Here is a 15710-nt window from a genome sequence, read left to right as displayed (position 1 = left end):
AAAGGGGCTAAGTGCGAGGGTTTGATTTCATTCTTTATTTTTTGACTTGAGAGCTCGGAATTTGGCGATTTTTTGAGGGATTTTCAGAGGAAGCTTTGGGGTAATGATTCCTAACTCATTTTTTGTAGTATTCCATTAATCTATAGTTGTTTTCTCCATTTAATTTCGGATTTGGGGTTGAAAATTTGGGGAAAAGTTGAGAAACGTTCTTAGGCCGAATTTTGGGATTTTGATCTAGATTTTGGTATCGGATTTGAGTAATTTTGGTATGAGTGAACTCGTGAGTGAATGGGTGTTCATATTTTGTGACTTTTACCCGATTCTGAGACGTGGGTCCAGGGAGGCTTTTTATGGCGATTTTCTAATTTCTTGCTTTAGCTTTGATTTCATTAGCTAGATTAGTTCCTTATAGTTATATTTATGTTATGTAATTAATTTTGGCTAGATTTTGGCCATTCGGAGTTGGATATTCGTGGAAAGAGCATTGTTATGGATTGATTGAGCTTGGTTCGACGTAAGTGGCTTGCCTAACCTTGTGTGGGGGAACTCCCCTTAGGATTTGGGACTGTTTTGATATGTGAGCGTCGTGTACATGAGTTGACGAGTACGTACACGGGCTAATTGTTGTAAAAACCCGATTTCTGCTAGTAATAACCTATTTTTCTTCTTATTTGAGTCATATCAGCATGTGTAGTATCATGTTAGATTAGAACAGCATGACTACTTGCCTTAATTGTTTATCTGAACTTCGTGCAGCATGTCTAGTAAATTTCCTGTTTTTCCTTGTCTTGTACTTAGTTTAAATTGTAGGATCTCGTGTTGTAGTTGTTGAATTCTATTGTTTGAGCTGTGTATTTACTTTTGGGACTACGGAACGGTATTCCGAGAGATCACTCTACATATTTACTTTTGGAACTACGGAACGGTATTCCGGGAGATTCCCCTGCACATTTACTTTGGGACTACAGAACGGGATTCCGAGAGATCCCTCTGTCTTGCATATTTACTTTCCTGCATATTTATGTTTGGGACTATGAGACGGTATCTCGGGAGATCCCCTGTTGTTATTTCTGTGTACTGAGCTGTTACCTTTTTATGTTTTCATTCTTGTTAAATTTCTGTCTTTATTTTATTGCGATATTTCATTCTGCCTTATTTTTATTATATATATATATATATATATATATATATATATATATATATATATATATATATATATATATATACCAATAGGGCCCTGACCTGACCTCGTCACTACTCGACCGAGGTTAAGCTTGGCACTTACTGGGTACCGTTGTGGTGTACTCACGCCCTTTCCTGTACATATTTTTCGTCTGCAGATCCAGGTTCCTCCTACCAGCCTCATCCTTAGTTGCAGTCGCTGCTGTTTTTGGAGACTTCAAGGTACATCTGCCCACGCCCGCAGATCCTCGGAGTCCCCCTCTATTCCCCTATGTTCATTCTTCCCTTATTTCTATAGATAGTGATGTATAGAACAGTTAGAATCTTGTAGAAGCTTGTGACTTACGGTGTTCCGGGTCTTGGGTGTGTTATGTATATTCCGAGAGTTGACTATTGTATATGCCGAGCAGCATCTCAATTACTTATATAGATTATCTGCTACTGTTAGTTGTTAATTTTCATGTTTTCATTTCATTTTCGCAAAGTGTTAGGCTTACCTAGGCGTAGAGACTAGGTGCCGTCATGACAATTCACGGAGGGAGAATTTGGGTCGTGACAAGTTGGTATCAGAGCTCTAGATTCATAAGTGTCGTGAGTCATAAGCCGGTTTATTAGAGTCTCGCAAATCGGTACGGAGACATCTACTTATTTTCGGGAGGCTATGGAACTGTAGGAACAATCATACTTCTTTTGATTCCTTGTCGTGTGAGTTATTGGCATCAAATTCTAAAATTCTCTATTTTATTCTTTCTCACAGATGGTGAGGACCCATACTGGGAGATCTGATGACCAGGCACCCGTTCCCTCTGCTAGAGATGCCAAATGCCGGGGCTGGGGTAGAGGATGACCACGAGGTGCAGCCAGAGCAACCGCGCGAGCTACGACAGAGGAGCCCCCAGTAGCTCAAGCTGGAGGGCAGGCACCGGAGGTTTCTATTGCTGCACCAGCCCTCCAGGAGACTCTAGCCCAGTTCATGAGCATGTTCAGCACCTTAGCTCATGCTGGACTGATTCCACTAGCTCCCGCCACATCTCAGGCCAGGGGAGGGGCACAGACTCCCGCAGCCCGTACTCTTGAGCAGAGGGTCCAGGTTGATCAGGCCCTAGAGTTTATTCCTATGTAGTCAGTAGCTCCGGTTCAACATGAGACCAGGACAGTCGCTTCTGAGGCGGAGCAGCTCAGACTTGAGAGGTACAAGAAGTACCACCCACCTACCTTCAGCGGATTGGCTACAGATGATGCTCAGGGTTTTCTGGAGGAGTGTCATCGTATTCTCGTACTATGGGCGTAGCGGAGATGAGTGGGATTTCTTTTACCACTTTCCAACTTAGAGGAGCAACCTATCAGTGGTGGCATGCTTATGAGTTGAGTAATCTAGACGAGGCAGTCTCACTCACATGGACTCAGTTCTCGGATATGTATTTGAGAGAGTATGTCCCTCAGAGCCTCAGGGATGCATGGCGCGCAGAGTTTGAGCAATTGCGCCAGGGTTCTATGACTGTGTCAGAGTTTGCAGTCCATTTCAGTGATTTGGCTCGACATGCACCGGCATTGGTTGCTATAGTTCGGGAGAGGGTTCATCGCTTTAATGATGGACTCCACCCCAGCATCAGAATCAGTATGGCCAAGGAGTTGGAGATGGATATCTCTTATCAGCAGGTTGTGAGCATTGCCAGGAGATTGGAGGGCATGCTTTCTCGGGACAGAGAGGAGAGGGAGGCCAAGAGGTCTCAAGAGACTGGTTATTATTCTGGAGCTTGCGACGCAGCAGCTCGACATGGTAGGGGTTATGTGAGTTGCCCTGTTCATTCAGCTCTTCCAGCCGCCAGTGGTGTTCTAGCCCCTTCTAGACCCCAGGAGCCTTATTATGCACTGCCAGTATCTAGTGTGCCTCCTGTTCGGGGTGCTATCAGCGGCCAGTCCAGTAGACCTGGCCCGAGTCAGTCATAACAGTTATGCCCTCCGAGGGGTTATTTTGAGTGTGGCGACACTCGCTATATCATGAGGGATTTCCCCCAGACTTAGGAGGGGTGCACCTCCACAGACTTCTCAGCCACCATGTGCTCCACTAGGTCCTCAGGCTACGAATCCAACATCAGCTACCGCCCCACCTGCTCAACAAGCTCGAGGTGGAGGTCGGAGAGGTCGAGGTCTCCCTAGAGGGGGAGGCCAGGCCAGGTATTATGCTCTTCCGGCTCATGCAGAGGCAGTTGCTTCCAACTCTATCATTACAGGTATTGGTCCAGTCTATCATAGAGATACACCGGTATTATTTGACCCACGCTCTACGTATTCCTATGTGTCCTCTTATTTTGCCCCACATTTGGGCGTATCACGGGATTCTTTGAGTTACCATGCTTATGTGTCTACTCCTATGGGAGATTCTCTTATTGTGGACCACGTATATCGGTCGTGTTTGATTGCTCTTAGTGGTTTTGAGACCAAAGTCGATTTATTATTACTCAGCATGGTAGATTTTGATGTTATCTTGGGCATGGACTGGTTGTCGCTCCACTATGTTATTCTTGATTGTCACGCTAAAATCGTGATGCTATCTATGCCAAGCTTACCGCGATTAGAGTGGAGAGGTACCTTAGAGTATACTCCCCGCAAAGTTATTTCATTTCTTAAGGCTCAACGAATGGTTGAGAAGGGGTATGACGCGTATTTAGCTTATGTGAGAGATGTCAGTATTGATACCCCTACAGTTGAGTCAGTTCCAATAGTGAGGGATTTCCCAGATGTGTTTCCAGCTGATTTTTTGGGCATGTCGCCCGATAGAGATATTGATTTCGGCATTGATTTGTTGCCGGGAACTCAGCCCATCTCTATTCCTCCATACCGTATGGCTCCTCCTGAGTTGAAGGAGTTGATGAAGCAGTTGCAGGAGTTGCTTTATAAGGGCTTCATTTGACCCAGCGTGTCTCATTGGGGTGCTCCGGTCTTGTTTATGAAGAAGATGGATGGTTCTATGCGTATGTGTATTGATTATCGCCAGCTGAACAAAGTTACAGTGAAGAACATGTATCTATTTCCTCGTATTGATGACTTATTTGATCAGTTACAAGGTGACAGTGTATTTTCCAAGATTGACTTACGTTCAGGCTATCATCAGTTGAAGATTCGGGAGCTAGATATCCCGAAGACTGCCTTAAGGACCCGATACGGTCACTATGAGTTTCTTGTTATGTCTTTTGGGCTGACCAATTCCCCAGCAACCTTTATGCATTTGATGCACAGTGTGTTCCGGCCTTATCTTGACTCCTTCGTCATTGTGTTTGTTGACGACATTATGATGTACTCCTGGACTCGGGAGGATCATGAGCAACACCTGAGGATTGTGCTTCAGACTCTGAGAGAAAAGAGGTTGTATGCAAAATTTTCGAAGTGTGAGTTTTGGCTAGACTCAGTGGCGTTCTTGGGTCATGTAGTATTGAGTGATGGGATCAAGGTAGATCCGAAGAAGGTGGAGGCAGTGCAGAGTTGGCCTAGACCGTCATCAGCTACAGAGATAAGCAATTTTCTTGGTTTGGCGGGGTATTACCGTCATTTTGTAGAGGGATTCTCATCTATTGCAGCACCTATGACTAGGCTGACCCAGAAGGGTGCTCCGTTCAGGTGGACAGAGGAGTGTGAGAAGAGCTTTCAGAAACTCAAGACAACTTTGACTACAGCCCCAGTTTTGGTATTGCCTACAGGTTCGGGGTCCTACACTGTATATTGTGATGCATCGCGAATTGATCTTGGCACGGTGTTGATGCAGGACGGTAGGGTGATTGCCTACGCGTCCAGGCAGTTAAAGGGGAATGAGAAGAACTATCATGTCCACGACCTTGAGTTAGAAGATATTGTTCATGCCTTGAAGATTTGGCGCCACTATTTTGTACGGTGTTCCTTGTGAGATTTACACTGATCATCAGAGTTTGCAACATCTGTTCAAGCAAAAGGATCTTAATTTGCGTCAGGGGAGGTGGTTGGAGCTACTTAAGGATTATGATATCACCATTTTGTACCACCCGGGAAAGGCCAATGTGGTGGCCGATACTTTGAGTCGTCGGGCGGATAGTTTAGGGAGTTTAGCATATCTTCCCGCAGCAGAGAGACCCTTAGCATTGGATGTTCAGGCCTTAGCCAGTCAGTTTGTGAGATTGGATATTTTTTAGCCGAGTCGAGTGTTGGCTTGTGTAGTCTCTCGGTCTTCTCTTAATGATCATATCAGGGAGCATCAGTATGATGACCCCCACCTGCTTGTCCTTAAGGACATGGTCCAGCACGGTGATGCTAAGGAGGTCACTATTGGGGATGATGGCGCATTGAGGATGCAGGACATGCTATGTGTGCCTAATGTAGATGGTTTGCGTGAGTTGATTCTTCAGAAGGCTCATAGCTCGCGGTACTCCATTCATTCGGGTGCCGCGAAAATATATCAGGACTTGAGGCAGCATTACCGGTGGAGGAGAATGAAGGACATAGTGGAGTATGTGGCTCGGTGCCTAAATTGCCAGCAGGTGAAGTATGAGCATCAACGACCGGATGGGTTGCTTCAAAAGTTATAGATTTCGAAATGGAAATGGGAGCGGATCACTATGGATTTCGTTGTTGAACTCCCACGGACTCGGCGGAGGTTTGATGTGGTTTGGGTGATTGTGGATAGGCTGACCAAGTCAGCTCATTTCATTCCTGTGATGACTACATATTCTTCCAAACAGTTAGCTCGAATATACATTCGTGAGATCGTCAGGCTTCATGGCATACCGGTATCTATTATCTCTAATCGGGGTACGCAGTTTACATCACGATTCTGGAGAGCCACACAACATGAGTTGGGTACTAGAGTGGAGCTGAGCATAACATTTCACCCTCAGACGGACGGATAGTCCGAGTGCACTATTCAGATATTAGAGGATATGCTCTGTACGTGTGTGATGGAGTGTGGAGGGTCATGGGATCACTTCTTGCCACTTGCGGAATTTTCCTACAACAACAGATATCAGTCGAGCATCCATATGGCACCGTATGAGGCTTTGTATAGTAGGCGGTATCGGTCCCCAGTGGGTTGGTTCGAGCCGGGCGAGGCCAGATTATTGGGTACAGACTTGGTCCAGGATGCCCTGGATAAGGTAAAGGTGATTCAGGATCGATTTCGCACAGCCCAGTCCAGACAGAAGAGTTATGCAGACCGGAGGGTTCGCGATGTAGCATTCATGGTTGGAAAGCGGGTCTTGCTTCGGGTATCGCCTATGAAGGGCGTTATGAGGCTCGAAAAGAAGGGCAAGCTGAACCCGAGGTACATTGGTCCTTTTGAGGTATTGTGGCGTGTTGGGGAGGTTGCTTATGAGATTGCCTTACATCCCAGCCTAGCGGGAGTTCATCTGGTATTCCACGTTTCTATGCTCTGGAAGTATCACGGTGATCTGGCTAATGTATTGGATTTCAGCTCAGTCCGGTTGGATAAGGACCTATCTTATGTTGAGGAGCTAGTGGCTATTTTGGACATGCAGGTCAGAAAGCTAAGGTCAAAGAACATTGTTTCAGTAAAGGTTCAGTTGAGGTGTCAGTCGGTCGAGGAGGCGACTTGGGAGACCGAGCAGGATATGGGCAGTCATTATCCTCATTTGTTCACAGCTTCAGTTATGTCTCTATACTCGTTCGAGGACGAACAACTGTTTTAAGAGGGGGAGGATGTGATGACCTAGCCGATCATTTTGACAGTTATAACCTCGATCTCCTATTAACTACTTCCGTCGTATCTTTTTATGCTATTGTGACTTACAGGGAGGTTTTGTTTTGGTTTTTGAAGTGTTTTGGGACACTTAGTCCCTAAATAAGAGCTTAAGCCTTAGGATTTGGATCGCAATCGGAACTGTATGAAAACGACTCCGGAATGGAGTTCTATCGGATCCGTTAGCTCAGTTAGGTGATTTTGGACTTATGGACGTGTCCGGATTGTGTTTTGGAGGTCTGTAGCTCATTTAGGCTTGAAATGGCGAAAGTCAAAGTTTTGGAGATTTTGACCGATAGTGGAATGTTTGATATCGGGGTCGGATTCTGATTCCGAAAGTTAGAGTAGGTCTGTAGGGTTGAATACTACTTGTGTGCAAAATTTGGGGTCAATCGAATGTGATTTGGTTAGTTTCGGCATCGATTGTCGAATTTGGATGTTTCAAGTTTTTTAAGTTTGAATCGGAGGATGATTCATGATTTTAGAGTTGTTTGATATGGTTTGAGAGCTCGACTAAGTTCGTATGGTGTTTTAGGATTGATTTGTATGTTTGGTTGTGGTCCCGGGGGCCTCGGGTGTGTTTCGGATGCTTAACGGAGGAAATATTAAACTTCGGAAATTTCTAAAGTTTCATGGTTTCTGGTGTTTCGCACCTGCGATGGGGGAACCGCAGGTGCGGGACCACACGTGTGGATGATTAAGCGCAGAAGCGGATTTGGAGAGAGTGGTCAGGGGCCGCATGTGCGAGGTGAGTTCCGCATCTGTGATGTCCACAGACGCGCTGGAGAGATCGCAGGCGCGGTGGAGGACCACAGGTGCGCACACGCAGGTGCGACCTTTTGATCGTAGAAGCAGGCGAGGAGTTTTAAGTGAAAACCGTACCTGCGATGGAATTTCTGTAGGTGCGAAACCGCAGATGCGGTTGAAGGCCTGCAGAAGCGGTTTGACTAGCAGAAAAAGGGCTAAGTGCGAGGGTTTGATTTCATTCTTCATTTTTGGACTTGAGAGCTCGGAATTTGGCGATTATTTAAGGGATTTTCAGAGGAAGCTTTGGGGTAATGATTCCTAACTCGTTTTTGGTTGTATTCCATTAATCTATAGTTGTTTTCTCCATTTAATTTCGGATTTGGGGTTGAAAATTTGGGGAAAAGTTGACAAATGTTCTTAGGCCGAATTTTGGAATTTTGATCGATATTTTGGTATCGGATTTGAGTAATTTTGGTATGAGTGAACTCGTGAGTGAATGGGTGTTCATATGTTATGACTTTTACCAGATTTCGAGACATGAGCCCGAGGAGGTTTTTAGGGCGATTTTCCAATTTCTTGCTTTAGCTTTGATTTCATTAGCTAGATTAGTTCCTTTTAGTTATATTTATGTTATGTTATTAATTTTGGCTAGATTTTGGCCATTCGGAGTTGGATATTCATGGAAAGAGCATTGTTACAGATTGATTGAGCTTGGTTCGAGGTAAGTGGCTTGCCAAACCTTGTGTGGGGGAACTCCCCTTAGGATTTGGTACTGTTTTGATATGTGAGTGTCGTGTACGTGAGGTGCCGAGTACGTACACGGGCTAATTGTTGTAAAAACCCGATTTCTACTAAGTAATAACATGTTTTCCTTCTTATTTGAGTCATATCAGCATGTGTAGTATCTTGTTAGATTAGAACAACATGACTACTTGCCTTAATTGTTTATCTGAACTCCGTGCAGCATGTCTAGTAAATTTTCTATTTTTCCTTGTCTTGTACTTAGTTTAAATTGTAGGATCTCGTGTTGTAGTTGTTGAATTCTATTGTTTGAGATGTGTATTTACTTTTGGGACTACAGAACTGTATTCCGGGAGATCCCTCTGTATATTTAATTTTGGGACTACAGAACGGTATTCTGGGAGATCCCCTTGCACATTTACTTTGGGACTACGTAACGGGATTCCGGGAGATCCCCCTGTCTTGCATATTTACTTCCCTGCACATTTACGTTTGGGACTATGAGACGGTATCTCGGGAGATCCCCTATGTTATTTCTATGTAATGAGCTGTTACCTTTCTATGTTTTCATTCTTGTTAAATTTCTGTCTTTATTTTATTGTGATATATCATTCTGCCTTGTTTTTATTATATATATATATACCAGTAGGGCCCTGACTTGACCTCATCACTACTTGATCGAGATTAGGCTTGGCACTTATTGGGTACCGTTGTGGTGTACTCACACCGTTTCCTGCACATATTTTTCGTCTGCAGATCCAGGTTCCTCCTACCAGCCTCGTCCTTAGTTGCAGTCGTTGCTATTTTCGGAGACTTCAAGGTACATCTGCCCGCGCCCGCAGATCCCCGAAGTCCCCCTCTATTCCCCTATGTTTATTCTTCCCTTATTTCTATAGACAGTGATGTATAGAACATTTAGAATCTCGTAGAAGCTTGTGACTTACGGTGTTCCGGTTCTTGGGTGTGTTATGTATATTCCGAGAGTTGACTAATGTATATGCCGAACAGCATCTCAATTGCTTATATAGATTATCTACTACTGTTAGTTGTTAATTTTCATGTTTTCATTTCATTTTCGCAAAGTGTTAGGCTTACCTAGTCGTAGAGACTAGGTGCCGTCATGAAAATTCACGGAGGGAGAATTTGGATCGTGACAGAGGAGTGGGGCTTCGTGATGTAGCTCAATCACTTGTACACTCAAATCTTCATCCTCAGGCACTACTTGGTACCTCCCTAGCTGTCTTTGAACTCTCTGTGGCACATACGGCTGTACACATCTCAAAGCCAACAATAACAAATAACTTTTTAAGGCTGACATGTGTATCACCTCTCTTACCGGGAGCCATCCCAAAGTCCACTCAATTTGACTTGCGTTTAAAGATCTCGGGTGGGATATCCAGGCTTCCACCCCTTCTGGCTAGTTGTAATCTTTTACTCTTTCTCCGTACCTCTCAATGAAATTGTCCTTGCTCGGACCATAGCTCATGAACTTAGGGTGATGTTGGAGATGCTCAATCAACAATATTTGCAACAAAACATTGCACCCTTCGAAGAATTTTACCCCGGACTTACATAAAGTCAACACTCGATAAATGTCTAATAGAATAATCGGGGCAAGAGTGTGATGTTCTTTGGTAGTGAGGTGTACAATCCTAGCTATGCGGTGTCAATTGGCCACTCCTAATTTGGGAAGACCATAATTCCCATAAATGCCACTAGGAAGGCGAAGCGACGGTGAATCTGCCATGTATCCTTGTCCTGCTTGTTGTTAAGGCCCTATGATGCATTTTGAACCCATTAATATGCCCGAACCTGGAGTATAGGAAGTAAAAAAAACAACACCCTCTGACTACGTTGGTCTTTTTGATTTGCTTATCGATATTCAGAAGATCGAAGAACCAGTGTACAGAAAGAGCCCTTGGGAATATGAATTTCTCGTTTCTCAAATCCATGCCAAAACCGGAACATCCAGCTATCACTTCTAAGGTGAGACTAAGCTCAAAACCGGAGAAGCAGAAGATATTGTGAAGCGGGATCCCAAAAGGTCACTACTGCCTCAATCAAATCGTCCTGTGGTTTAACTTTCATAATGTCTGTGAGGGCTCCCATGTGTTTGGTGACCTATTTCTGACCATATTCCCCCAAGTCATACCACCAAATCTGAAGCCGAAGTGGAGCCTCGCCTACAACCGTCAACGGTGTGTTCTGGACAGTGCTCATTTTGTACTTGTGGGTGGTTAAGGTTAGAGTTGACAATAGTTTAAAAGACAATATCATTGAACTCTTTTTGCAAAACAATCTTTTGTAAATTACCCAATTTTTAAGAAAAGTCAAAGAGATGGTGGCTATTTATGCAATTATGACCAAGGAAAGGGGTGGCTATTTTTGCAAATATGGCCCCTTCGTACTTCCAAGGAAAGCTTTAAGGCCGGGGGAGGAAATTATGGTAAAAATGACGCCCAATTGACAGACAAGTCCGTTCTTGCGAGAATAGTCCTTCGACTCGTTGAAGATGTTCTAAGGCTATTCCGAGAGAATCAGTTTGGGATTAACCGAAACAGGGTCGACTTATTTGTTTTGAAAACAACACTAAACACAATTCTTTCTTTTTGGTTATTTTTGCAAAAATGGGACCGAACACTATGAAGGTTGTTTACGTATCTCACATCCAGTGAGAATAAGACCCCGCGTAGTTCGTAAGTTTTGACCAAACAAGGGAAACATGACACTTGAAAATTTTGGCTCATTTTGAAATGACCTTTCTTTTTTTCTTTTTTTCAAAAATTCAGCAGAGTTTCAAGATTTTTCCAATACCGGGATTTTTTGAAATCGGATGAATTCTCTCCTACTTCTCAGTCTTTCTTATTTTTAATTTTCTATCCCTATTCTAGAAACCGGTCAACATGCAAACCAAATCAAACAAAATGCCCAAGTAGCACGTAAGATGCATTAGGATGGTCTTGTAATTTTGGGTACATCTGTCCTAGACGGACCCAACCCTGTGTTAGAGTCCCCAAAGTCAAATGCACGTGATGCAAACAAAAGTTCCTACTAGGGATACGGCATGAGGCTATATTATTCTAGGTTTAAATCCTGGGGGGTATGTTTTAAACCTGACTTACCCAAGTGGACAACTCGAGCCGAGGTGGGGGCAACGTACCGGGAGCACGAAAGTCTACCCGGCCTAGTTACTGACCCAACCTCGTTCAAATTGGTATGACCTCTAACAAAAAAATAGGTCACGCGCACGTGTACACCAATAATTCAGAAGACTCAGAAGGAAGGCATAAGAAGATAGTTTAATACAGTTCAAGTAATATCAAAGCGATAAATAAGCGACATTTAGCACATTAGGTCCACAAATACAGTAATATCATACAATTAACAAAGCCAATTATAGATCACATTACAAGCTCGAATTCTGAACTCTGAACTAGAAGTTCTGGGTTCTTTTTCCCAGTAGAGTCGTCAGAGCTGTCACGCCTCATTTTTATGGGGAAATGAGTTTTTCCACTTGAAGTGATATTATTTGAAATGGGATTAATTTATTTTAAAAGATTCGCCACTCAGAATTATTTAATTGCGATGTTCCGAGTCACCAATTATTTAAATCCCAAATCAAGAAAATGACTATGTTTAAAGTCTGCGAAACATAGAAGATCGGGTAAGAAATTCTGTTAACCCGGGAGAAGGTGTTAGGCACTCCTGCATTCCGTAGTTTTAGCACGGTCGCTTTTAATCATACCTGGCTTAATTAAGTGTTAATTACGTATTTTTAAACCTATGTGCATTTTTACCTTTTGTCGCTTTTAAATTTCTTTGATTATCACATTATGGATTATCTTTGAAACGAATCACGTGTGTGTATCCGTTTTGTTTATTGTGCCAAAATCATGTCACATGTGTACACAATTAATAATACTTTATTATTATTCTAATTGTTTGCCGAAAGTCACGCGAACACGTACCTCGATTTATTTTGGGGTCATAATTGTGTCATGTGAACGTATACACAACCACGATAATAAATTAAGAAACATGCCTAAAGCATTCTACGCATATTCAAAGATTAATTTTCTTAATGTTTGGGATTGTTGGAAGAGGTCTCATAACTTGTGAAATTATTTTGTGACTAAGCTGAATGTGAATTCACATATCTAGAGTGTATATTATCTATGAAACCACATTAATCCATAACTTCCCTTTTGTTCGATGATTAACTCGGGCTGACATTTAGGGTGAAAAGTTATCAATTGGGTTTGATTAAGAATTCACATTAGGACCTCAAAAGTGGACAAAAGATGGGCTTACAGCAAGCCCAAAGTGTCATTGTCCTTTGGCATGGCCAAGCCTTTGAACATAAGGTTCCTAGCATTTGGTTGGGCTCAAAATTGAGCCCAGAAGCAAACAAAGTGCCCAGAACCAAGCTCAGTTTGGCTTTGATTGGGCTGCCCCGCTTGGGCAAAATACCAATTTTTTCAACAAGCATCAAATGTGAATACAAACTACTGAACAAACGTGAATACAAACTACTGAAACAATTGTGATTTTGCAAATTTATCATTACTATTGATAAATACTATTACAGGCTCACATTTTCCCATGGCCTCAATTATTATCATAAGATCATCCAAAATCTATATTTAATTATAACAGACTAGAATAATTATAGAAATTTACATATCGGTTCAATATTACACAAATAACAATTCTAATGAATTACAGTCATCCTTGAGCTTCCATTACACTATGTTTAAACTATATAGTTGTGAAACTCATTGTCCAAAGAAAGACCTTTACTATCTCATACTCAACATGCTTCCATGTATTTCCATCTTCCTTAAAGTCATATTCGAGCTTGAAAGCATGCAATAAACCAAAGGTGATTTGATAACCAATAACAATTATTCTTGTGAAGAGATCAATCTAATCTAGACAAACATCTAATAATAGGTCAGGTTTCCAGTCATATTAATATCAACAATTGCACACGTCTAAGTTCCCATATGGCATATTCAAACACAATTATCACATATGAGAGTAACAGATCAATAGAATCAGGCAAACAGTTAGCAATTTTGATCATTTTTGATCATTCACTGATATTGGAATGAGCCATATAAAGGCAGATGTTGGAATGAGATTTGAACTGACCTAACTGAACAAGGAAGATATTGGAATGAGCCACATACAAGCAGAAAACCAGTTCAACGAGCTCAGCAAAGTAGATACAACAACTCCAAATAGAAAACGGCAGAGAATCAACATACAACTTCAAACTTCCAAATCAAAACCCTCTTGAGAAAACCCCAAAAATCAATTGAAAAAACCTAGCCAAAATTAGAAACAGTTTGAAATTCCTTTTTTTTTTTTGTATTTTGGGAGTTTTTGTTTTCTGCAGATCTGGAGCTTCTTTTTTTTTTTTTGATTTTTTTTCAGAATTTCTAGCTACTGATGTGTTTTCTATTCGTGAAGGTAAGAGAGTGAGGGTGATAAATATCAGAGTGTGAGAAGGAATATCTGTGAAAATGCAGAATGAATGTGTGTGTGAATAATCAGTGAATGAGTGGGTTGTTATATAGAATATTCTAACGACCGTCCATTCTATTATCTCTCTTTCTTTCCAGCCCCTTTTTCTGTATTTTAACCTTTAAGTCCCATTTTGACCTAATTTTTATTGTTTTATTGCTTTTTAGTCCTTAACCCTCTCTTCTAGAAACACCCTAGACAGTTAACATAATGATTACCTAAGTTTTCTTATTTTCTTTAGCTCCCTCAAGATTTTGTTAATACAACTTCTTTTAACCTTTTCTTTTATCTCAACATTTATCCAAAATCTACTGCTCTTCTTCACTTAACAACAATAAATTTTTATCACACAACAATTAACTAGACCAAATTAATACAAACTAAACGTGAATCAAATGAATCAACAATTGACTAAGCATGTTAATTAAACAAATATACAATTTAAACTAATCAATTCAAATAGAAAATGACTCTAAACCTCTAGACTTAAATGACTAAACAAAATCGGACATCGTAAAGAATCACAAGGTTGAAAACAGTAAAAGAAAAAAAGAAAGAAATGAATTATACCTATTTGAACTCGAGATAAAACAAAAGGGGTGACCTCAGTCAGGTTCTTGCCGGACAACGACTGGTTGACCAAAATATGACCTCTAAGAAACAGACTGAGTTTTACATCAATGGATAAATCTCATCAAGAGATCTCAACTGATGTAAATTCCAACCGTAAAGAGGAAAATTAGTCGAGAAATTGAAAAGGGGGCAAGTGGCGGCTAGGGTTTGGTTTCATAGATCTACAAACAAAAACGGGAAGGTTTTGAAGGGAAAGGTTAATGGATTTGGAAAGAGGAGAGGGTGGGGATTATTTGGTGAAAGTTTGAGGTTATTGGCGATTTCCGGCGGCAAAGACGACGGGGAGTGAGCGATGTAAGATGAGAGACGACTTGAGAGGGTTTTGAGGGGTAGGGGGGTCCAGGTCCGATACTTAAAAGGGGATGAGAGGTTAGTTACGGGTCGTTGGATTAGATTTGATGGACGATTGGGATTGCTTTGCTTCAAAACGACGTCGTTTGGCCTTGGGGTGGGACTGGACCGGATTTATGGAGTGGTTTGCTGCATTTTTTTGAAACCACATGGGCTGCTTGAACACTGGCCCAAATCGATTGTCCCCTTCTCTTTTGATCTCAAATATAACCTCTTAAATTGGACTCTAATTTGAACCTACCTAATTGTTGTAAAACTAATCTAATTAACAATTAAAATAATTGATGAGTCGAAAAATGCAAAGGAACAACTAATGTAACTATTTTTTTTATTTTCATTTTGGATATGTCACTATTTGTAATTAAACGCTAATGATGCAATTAAAAATCAAAGCTAAAGAATATTTTGTTTTATTTTATTTTTATATGATTTTAAAATCTCTAATGATGCAATGATGCAAATAATCTATTAATGCAATAAAGTGCAATCAAATAAACAAACACAATTCTTATAATTCTAAGAAAAACAATTAAAACTATTTCAAACATTTTAGGATTAGTTTCGTATTTGGGACAAAAATTACGTATTCACACGACATAAATTTTACTTGAAAAAATTAAGATCTTAGGCGTGAAAGTATTATTTCACTTCCTCAAACAAAATTTCAATTTCAAAAATTTTCTACTACAAGTTAAAACTGAAATAATGACAAATACCGTTGAATAAATTTTAACTTATAAATAATGATTTCAATGTTTGACAAGTGAAGTAACGGCCAAATGAGTTAGTAAAACCAAAAGATTAG

The 15710-nt window shown here is 41.3% G+C and overlaps 1 protein-coding gene and 1 long non-coding RNA gene across 2 annotated transcripts; one reads left to right on the top strand and one right to left on the bottom strand.

Annotated features, from left to right (window-relative positions):
* The first annotated feature begins 2478 nt into the window (after positions 1-2478).
* On the top strand, positions 2479-3132 carry LOC138898024 (uncharacterized). The gene has a single exon (XM_070184054.1). It carries the CDS (start codon positions 2479-2481, stop codon positions 3130-3132), a length of 654 nt encoding a protein of 217 aa, XP_070040155.1.
* A 9807-nt stretch (positions 3133-12939) lies between these two features.
* Positions 12940-14865, bottom strand: LOC138896948 (uncharacterized). Its single transcript, XR_011410581.1, has 2 exons — positions 14492-14865; positions 12940-13249 (listed from the first exon to the last, which is right to left on the bottom strand). It is a non-coding gene; the product is annotated as an uncharacterized lncRNA (long non-coding RNA).
* Between the last annotated feature and the right edge of the window lie 845 nt (positions 14866-15710).

The sequence above is a fragment of the Nicotiana tomentosiformis genome, chromosome 8, assembly GCF_000390325.3.
Source record: "Nicotiana tomentosiformis chromosome 8, ASM39032v3, whole genome shotgun sequence".
In the NCBI taxonomy this organism is placed as follows: domain Eukaryota; kingdom Viridiplantae; phylum Streptophyta; class Magnoliopsida; order Solanales; family Solanaceae; genus Nicotiana; species Nicotiana tomentosiformis.
This window is presented reverse-complemented; position numbering and strand designations above follow the sequence as displayed.

Excerpts from the sequence above, each read along its gene's own strand:
- LOC138898024 (XM_070184054.1), top strand. The coding sequence starts at position 2,479 with ATGAGTGGGATTTCTTTTACCACTTTCCAACTTAGAGGAGCAACCTAT.